Source organism: Leishmania donovani, chromosome 7, assembly GCF_000227135.1.
Source record: "Leishmania donovani BPK282A1 complete genome, chromosome 7".
In the NCBI taxonomy this organism is placed as follows: Eukaryota; Euglenozoa; class Kinetoplastea; order Trypanosomatida; family Trypanosomatidae; genus Leishmania; species Leishmania donovani.
This window is the reverse complement of record NC_018234.1, coordinates 577763-585657: the sequence shown is the minus strand read 5'-3', so window position 1 is coordinate 585657 and position 7895 is coordinate 577763. Positions and strand designations below refer to the sequence as shown.

At 60.5% G+C, this 7895-nt stretch overlaps 3 protein-coding genes across 3 annotated transcripts; all 3 read right to left on the bottom strand.

The window, feature by feature from the left end:
• Positions 1 to 547: 547 nt before the first annotated feature.
• LDBPK_071320 (peptide methionine sulfoxide reductase-like) lies at positions 548 to 1078 on the bottom strand (the record flags this gene model as incomplete). Its single annotated transcript, XM_003858515.1, has 1 exon — positions 548 to 1078. One exon carries the CDS (start codon positions 1076 to 1078, stop codon positions 548 to 550), a length of 531 nt encoding a protein of 176 aa, XP_003858563.1.
• Positions 1079 to 1926: 848 nt separating this feature from the next.
• LDBPK_071310 (hypothetical protein, conserved) lies at positions 1927 to 3657 on the bottom strand (the record flags this gene model as incomplete). The annotated part of the gene is made up of 1 exon (XM_003858514.1): positions 1927 to 3657. The coding sequence occupies one exon, from the start codon at positions 3655 to 3657 to the stop codon at positions 1927 to 1929; it is 1731 nt and encodes a 576-aa protein (XP_003858562.1).
• Positions 3658 to 5906: 2249 nt separating this feature from the next.
• On the bottom strand, positions 5907 to 6944 carry LDBPK_071300 (proteasome regulatory non-ATP-ase subunit, putative; the record flags this gene model as incomplete). Its single annotated transcript, XM_003858513.1, has 1 exon — positions 5907 to 6944. One exon carries the CDS (start codon positions 6942 to 6944, stop codon positions 5907 to 5909), a length of 1038 nt encoding a protein of 345 aa, XP_003858561.1.
• Between the last annotated feature and the right edge of the window lie 951 nt (positions 6945 to 7895).

Genomic DNA, 7895 nt, shown 5'->3' with positions numbered 1-7895 from the left:
CTACCACCCACAAGTGGCTCGGCATGGGCAGGAATAGGGGGAGGGGGGCGACTGCTTGGCGTCTCCACACAGGGCGATGGGGGGCTGGACCCTGCGATGTCATACTCAGAGGTGCGCATCCCCTCTCCCCCTCTTTTTATCATGCGGGCAAACGAGCAGCGGAGCGTTGCATTAGAAACCAAAGAAACGGCAAGATGAAGCAAGGCGGAGGCAGACGCGTAGAGAGACGAGAAACGCCCTGTGCCCCATGCCCCGACGTGTCTGGCACACGCGCTGGCAATACAGTGAGGGCTGCACTGAGAGGGAAGAAAGCGGCCAATATGAAAGAAGAAAACAGAAAACTAGCGAAGCAAGCGTGGCAGTGATGGTTGTGATGAGCAATAGGAGTCGTAATAGGAGTATGCTGCACAAGCGTCTCCCGTATCCGCGGCACGCTCCGTTACTAGACAGACGGTGCTCAGCCGCTGCCCTCTGCGGAGAACAGGGAGGTGACTGCAGCGGTCCGCTTGCAACACACACATGCGCATGTGCAGACAACCGAGGGAGCCTAAAAGTACAAGCGGTGCGAGCAGTAGCCATTCGGGTGCTTCTCGAGGTAGTTCTGGTGTCCCTCATGCGCTGGGTAAAACGTACCAGCCTTCTCCAGGCTGGTGATGCAGGGGGCTCCGCCAAAGGCTTTGCTAAAGGAGGAGTGAAGCTTCTCGTCGGCACCGTTCAGCTTGGCGATATAGGCCTCCGCCTCCTTCTTTTGCTCTTCGTTGTGGTAGAAGATGGCACTGCGGTAGTTGGTACCGATGTCGCCCGCCTGCCGGTTCAGCGTCGTGGAATTGTGCATGCGGAAGAAGAAGGAGAGCAGATCCTTGTACGACACCTTCTCGGGGTCGTACATTAAGTCCAAGACCTCTGCGTGGCCCGTGGTGCCCTTCGTGACTTCAGAGTAGGTTACTGCCTTCCCCTCCACGCCGCCCATGAAGCCGACCTGGTGCGACACAATGCTATCCTTGAAATTCCGCACGAAGAAGTGCTCAGTTCCCCAGTAGCAGCCGGCGGCAAAGGTGGCTCGGATAGGCGCGGGCATGCCTACTGCTTGCTGGTGCAGCCGCTCAGCAGTGGTCGATGATGGGTGGATGGGTGCGTGTGATTGCGAACACGCAAGTTGTACCGCTCGCGTGCGTGGAAAAGCGTGCGTGTGCAAGTGACGGCGTAGCACTCGAGCAGTAGGGGGAATATGACGCTGGGCAGAGAGATGGGGAGATGCTGGGAGAGGCTGTCAACGGAAGTGCCTGGCTGTTGGTTGCTCACTATACGGGGTGCAGAAATGTGAGTGGGTGCGTGTGATTCTGGTGTACACCCGTGAGCGCAGCAGATGGGGCATAGAGAGAGGAGATGAACAGAAAATGAGAAGAGGCGTGCCACGTCGGAAGAAGCGCGCAGCAGAGACACCACAGCTTCCAGCAAAGATTGAAGAGGCGTCAGAGACGACCCCAATTCAAGTCTGCGCCTATCGTCAACGCCTCTCAAGGGCTATCCAGCACCCCCCCCTCCTCCGCCGCTACCAACCTGCTGATCCGCGTGCGCAGGCTATAGGGGGCCAAAGCGGGGCGAGAGAAGTACTGCGCTGTCCTCTTAGAGAATTTGTGCGTCATCGCATTCAAGCAAGGCCACGCGTCTAATAATCCACACAGAGATGAGAAGAGGACGGCGAACAAGAGAAGCGCGATGGCACTTAACGTGGCAGCTGCAAGCGACGCTATCGCACCAAAAAAAAAAACAGCACCAGCGTCGATTGTTTTTTTGATCCAACATAAATGTTCGCCACGCAGCATTCGGAGACACACCACTCACGTGTGCACTTTCGCCTATCGGGGGGGGGGGGTCGGCGCCGCGCGGCACTGTTTCCGTCTATCCTCCTACACTCGAAGAAGGCTAACGCCGCTGTCGCCGCAGCACGTTCACGAGGGTCTGTCCAATCCGAGCAGCCGCGACGGCGATGATGGCGACAAACGTCGCTCGGCGAAGAATGCGCACGTACGTGAGGGGAGGCTGGCCGACCGCCAGCGCCGGGTCCGAGGCTACGGCGTACATGTACTCGTTCAGTGACGCGGCCTCGCTCTGATCTGGCTGCTCGCTGCTGGTAATGACCGGCGGCCACAGCAACTGATGGGCAAGACAGAAATCTTTTAGACGCTGCCCCGCCTTTGTGTCTTTGTCGCCGGCCACGGGCTGCGCAGCATCCGCCTTCGTCATGACCACGACGAACGGCAGCCGCTCGCATGCGTCGCTGGCGCTGACCTGCTCAAATAGCGACATCGCGTACGCCCCGCTGTCATCAATGTCGGTGCCGTCGTAGCACAGTAGAACAACATCTATGGTCTTGGACAACTCCAAGTCGGACAGCAGCTGCGCGCATGCCTCGGCCGACGCCGTCGAGTACACTAGCGTCTGCGCTTCCTCCACCTGCTCGCGGCCTTTCGTGGCAAAGAAGGTGGTGGTGCGTACATACGTGCCCGTTGTATGCTCCGAGTTTTGAAAGCCCTCCGAGCCGCTGTTTGTCAAGGCATTCATGAGACTCCGCCGACCGCAGTTTTCCGACCCGGCCACAAGTACGTGAATCGTGTTCGGTACGGTTTCGCCAGGGAGCCGGTATGCACGGGCAGCACGGCGCGTGAAGAGGTAGCTAATCTCACCCTTGTATCCCCAGTACCGTGCGTAGCGAATCACCTCGTCGCGCCGCATCAGTGCCATGTACTTCCAGTACTCCACGAACTTGGTCATTGGCATATGCGCCTTTAGGAACCCCTCCACAGAGTCCCACGGACAACCCGGCGTGATGCACCATATGTCCGCCGTGTCGGCAAACCGCTTCAGCTTATAAACATTGGTGAAGAACTGGATTGCGTGGGAGGACAGGTACGTGTTTGTTCCCCGATCCACACGGATAGAGTGCAGGTCGTACCACGAGTAAGGCAGCCCGTCGGGGTGGATGCCAGTGGCGTGCAGCGTGGCCCACGCCTCGAGCGTGTAGCCCTTCTGCAGCCACTCCATGTGGAGGGCCAGAAACTGAGCCTGATCCGCCAGCTTCTCCGCCGCGACGGCGCCGCCCCACTCGGACAAGAAGAGACCTACGTCCTCCTCCGCGCTGTAGGCGGCTGGCTCCACCTGCTTGCGCCACCCAACAAGCTCCGGCAGCCGCAGCAGTCCGTCCGCGTCGCGGTCGAAGAGCCAAAAAGCACGCTCGAACGCGGCCTTGCCAACCGGCGTGAAGCAACCATGCACGGCATCGAAGATGACATGCGGCGGGGCGAGGCCGATCGTCAGCACCTTCGCCTTGAGCTCCTCCAGGGCGCACGTGCCATAGAAGAAAGAACTGTCCCTCAACTCCTCCACACAGCTGGCCGTCGCATCCGGCAGCGCCAGAACCGCTCGATCACTGTAACTCGACTTGCTCGCCGGCGATCGGCATCCCCTGCACAGCACGATAATGTGGCACACCAGCAGAAGCCGCTTGTCCGCTTTGTCCACGCTCAGCGCCGAGGTGCAGGAAAACCGGTACGACGCGTTCCAGGCGCGGTGCATGTGCAGCGCCGTGCCCTGCAGCGCGCCCTCCACGTGAAAGGCGTCCGTACCGATTAAGAGGACGTGGAGCGAGGCGCTCATGGGTGGCGGCGTGCACCTGTATGTTGGATGTGCTTATGAATACTTCCCACCCCTGCAGGTGTGAGAACAGAGAGGTGGAATGAGGAGAAGACGATTACTGGCTTGAGGTGTCCCGTCCCGTGCTCTGACTTCCTGTGGGCCATCATCACACACAAGCACACGCAGACGCGCTGGATGTAGCCAGGTAGAGGGCGCAGGCCTCTGCCTTCCGCGCTTTCCGGTATTGCTTTTCCTCTCTCTGATAGCTTCTGCGGAGGTGCAGTGTGAAACCCCGAATCTCTCGTCCTTCACGCCTCACCCGACGACGTACAGGATCGGGGGGGGGGGGGGCACTCGAGCGGGACATGATTTGTGCGGAAAGACAAGGAAGTCAAACTAGTTCGCATCCTCCCCGACAGCAGAGGGAGGCACAGGGAGCCGTCATACCCGATAGGCGCATGCATGTGCCCGCATGTCGTGGCCGGAGGCCGGCCTGTGAAACAGCTGAGAGCCCCTACAAGAGGCAAAAAAGACCTCAGCAGCGCGAAGGAGAGGGAGAGTCATGTTTGATTTCCACACGTATCTGCGCTGCCCTACAGCATGAGCGGAGCGCCGCTCCACCACAAGAGCCCGTCACGGGCCCCCCACCATCCGCGTCGTGCGAAGCGGCCGCACACACACGCGAGTTGCAGCACCGCGCCGACTCAGTCACCTGAGCAGGGCCTGGGCCTCACACGCTACCTGCTCGCAAGCCCCCGCCTCGCGGGTCGCCACCCCTGGCGCATTCCCCACCCCCCAACCCCCTCGGGGTGTGACACGCGGGCTCTCCCCGCACCAGTAGGCGGTGCGAAGGCCGAGGGTGACATGCGTCCGAGTCGCGCTGGCACGCGGCCTATCGCATGGATGGCACGGGCGTGTTCACTGTCGCAGGTCGCTCCGACGCCACGCCGTCCAGGGTCTAACCGCTGGGCACAAGTAGCGGTGCATCGCCCTGGCTTAGCCACACAGGGTGGGGCCACTGAACATTGTGGCACCGCGCACGGAGGTGCTCCTCATCATCATCGCGTGACTGAAGTGTGGCGGAAAACGCATTGAAGAAAGACAGGGAAATGGGCATATGCGTGGCGCCAACGTCAAGAAGTAACGGATCGACTCTCCGGCGGCAGACCCTCCCCTTCCATCTCTCACCACGCCACGCAATGGCTTTATCAGCGGGGTGGGTGCTGATCTCGCTGGGCAGCGGTGCGACAGAAGGGGAAGGAGGTCGAAGAGGAGAAACGAGATGCGCAACTACTCGCCTTTCGCTCGCACACCCACACTACGCGTGCGCCGCAGTGTGGCGGGGTTGTCCCTTAGTCCCTGCGTGTTCGAGTCTGCTGTCGGTGTTCTGCCCCGGCAGGGGGTGGGGTTGTACATCGCAGGCAACACCCGCGGTCCTCCCTGGCCGGATGTTCTCTAGGCGAAACGTTCCGCGCCAGCTGTGCTCATCGCTAGACGTGACAGCGACGCTACGCACGCACAGAGAGAGAAAGAGGGCTTGTTGAAGTGCGTGTGCGCAGGGTAGATGCGCAGCGACAGAGTTGTCTGTGTGGCTGTGTGGGGATGGGGCGAGGAGGAGAAGGGGCAGCGGCGCTCATCGCAAAGGACAGGGCAGGCAAGTGAATACAAAAAGAGAAAAGTGGGAAGTTTATGGGAGCCACCCGATGCGCGCATGAAGGGCATCGTGATCGCCACGTCGCCATCATCCCCGTCTACTTCCACAAGGCAAATACGATGCGGGATCATTGGCACGTCTGGGTCGCCGGCCAGCGTCTTTTTCCACGCGCTTTCACGCACGGTGCCCCCACGTTTGCGCATAGCGGCGTAGTAGTGAAGGGTATGTGGGGCTGACCGCACACGCCGTCAGCACTGCGTCTTTGTTTGATGTTCTGTTGTCACTAAGCCGCATCCAACAATCGCAGGCTTCGCTCTTGACACTGACGCGCAACCATCGCTGAAGTGACGGCCCACACCGGGAGGAAAATACGCAGACTCATACACATAGCCAAGCGAAGGCGTACACGCGAACCTTCCTTCTTTCTCTTGCAACATCAGCAACACCACACACCCTTTTCCGCTCACGACTTTCGATGTGCGCTCTGATCCATCGACCACGTCCACAGAGCACACCGAATAGGAAACGAGAATACAGCCCGTCATGCAAAAGCGCACGCATGAAGGATGGCGAGAAGAGGGCAAGATAGAGAGAAGGCAGCCCCGTTGTTTCTCCTTCACGAGCTGTTCTCCTCATCCTCCTTCTCCAAGGCGTCCTCGACGCCTTTCGCAAAGTCGTCCTCGTTCTCCTCCTCATTCCTGCACGTTTCCGAGGTAGTGGCAGGCTGCGGCGCCGATGGCGGGGACGTCGTGTCTGAAGCGCCCTGCGCGGAATCCTGCAGTGAGAGCGCGATGGCCCGGCGCATCATCTCCTCCTCCGACATGTTCTCGTAGCTCAGCTCATCCTCGTCCACCACCGGCGCCGCTGCTGGGGCTGCCGGAGCAGCAGGAGTGGCAGCGCTGCCAGAAGCCGGTGCGCTTTCGGGGGCTGCAGATGAGGCCGCAGCAGCGGCCGCAGCCGCCTGGCGCTGCATCTCGTCCTCCATGGAGAGGCGGAGAGCCATGGCTAGCTCCGGATCCATGTTGGGGTCCACGCCAAAGCCGCTCATGTTGGCGCCACCGCCCTCGGCCCCCTCGGGAAGGTCCTCGCCAAGGAGAATGGCGTTGCTCATCAGTTTGTCTGTCAGGTTCTCGCGCGCGGCCACCGCCAGGAAACGCGAGTTCTCCTTCTTGGATACCTTCTTCACAAAGGCCTGCAGCAGCTCCACGTTCGACTCCACGCCGAACGCCACCACGTCGACCGCCACGTCGTCTTTGCGCAGCTTTTTCGCCAGCGCCTCCAGCTCCGCTGCCGTCTCCCCGATCGGGCTTCCAACGAAGGCGACAATGCGCTTTTCAGCGCGGGAGTTGGTGCGGTGACTGAGAGCCAACGACGCGATTTGCAGACCAGAGCTGAAGTTGCAGCGCTTTCCGTTGACGGGGATGCTGCCGATCGAGGTCATGATAGCGTCCACATTGTTTGTGAGGGTTTCGTACACCGTACACGCATTTCCGCCTGTCGTGAGGAAGCCAAGCGTGTTTTCAGCGTTCGCTTGCAGCTTCGCGTTCGCCAGCAGGCAGGCCGCGTCCTGCTCCGCCATCATGCGAGTGGGGTACTGATCCCCATTGCGCATGTACTCCGTGGAGTCCAAGCACAGGAAGCACGCCTCAACCATCTGCGTTGGTGCCTGCTGCTGCCGCGATCGGCGACCGAACGACAAGACACAGTCGATGTGGGCCGATGTTCCTTGGTGCCGTACTTGGGCGCCGTGTATAAGCTAGACACGTACGGGTGAGTGGAAAAGGTGCGCTTGTCTAGATGAATGTCGGTGCGGCACAGAGAGCGCGCGCGACTGCCTACGCACGTGAGAGATACGAAGGAAAGAAGTAGAAGAGAGAGATGCGGGTGGGTAAGCGCGATCCTCTTCCACGTACGTTTGCGTGCCGGTGTGAAGGCGGAGAAGAGAGCAAGCTGTGCGTCCACCACCACCACCGTTGGGGAGGGTGGGGATTAGAAACAGTGGGAAGAGAACCGCGGGAGGCAACTGAGACAGCGGGAAAGCACACGGAGCAGGCAAAAGCAAACGGCAAGCCGACAGGAAACATGCACGAGTAGTCACAACCGAACGCAGGGGTTAAAGAGAGGCGGATGTACGAGCCGTTTACAGGCTACCCGACCCGCCTCTCCCAGCACCCACCGACACGGTGACGGATGTGGAAGCAAGGTGATGCGCTATGTCACTGCGGCTCGTGCACCTTTGTCAGGTTTCTGCTATAAGCGCACGTGCGCATCTCTTCGATTTCCCCGCGTGCACCTCTTCCGCGATGAACGCTGGGCGCCCGCCGTCCTCTACTTCTTATTCCTTGACTGCGCATCCCTGTACGCGACTATGCAAATGGCAATCAGCATCAAGTCGGTGTTCTCCTCCTTACCGCATCCACGCGCTGCCCTACAGCATGAGCGGAGCGCCGCTCCACCACAAGAGCCCGTCACGGGCCCCCCACCATCCGCGTCGTGCGAAGCGGCCGCACACACACGCGAGTTGCAGCACCGCGCCGACTCAGTTACCTGAGCAGGGCCTGGGCCTCACACGCTACCTGCTCGCAAGCCCCCGCCTCGCGGGTCG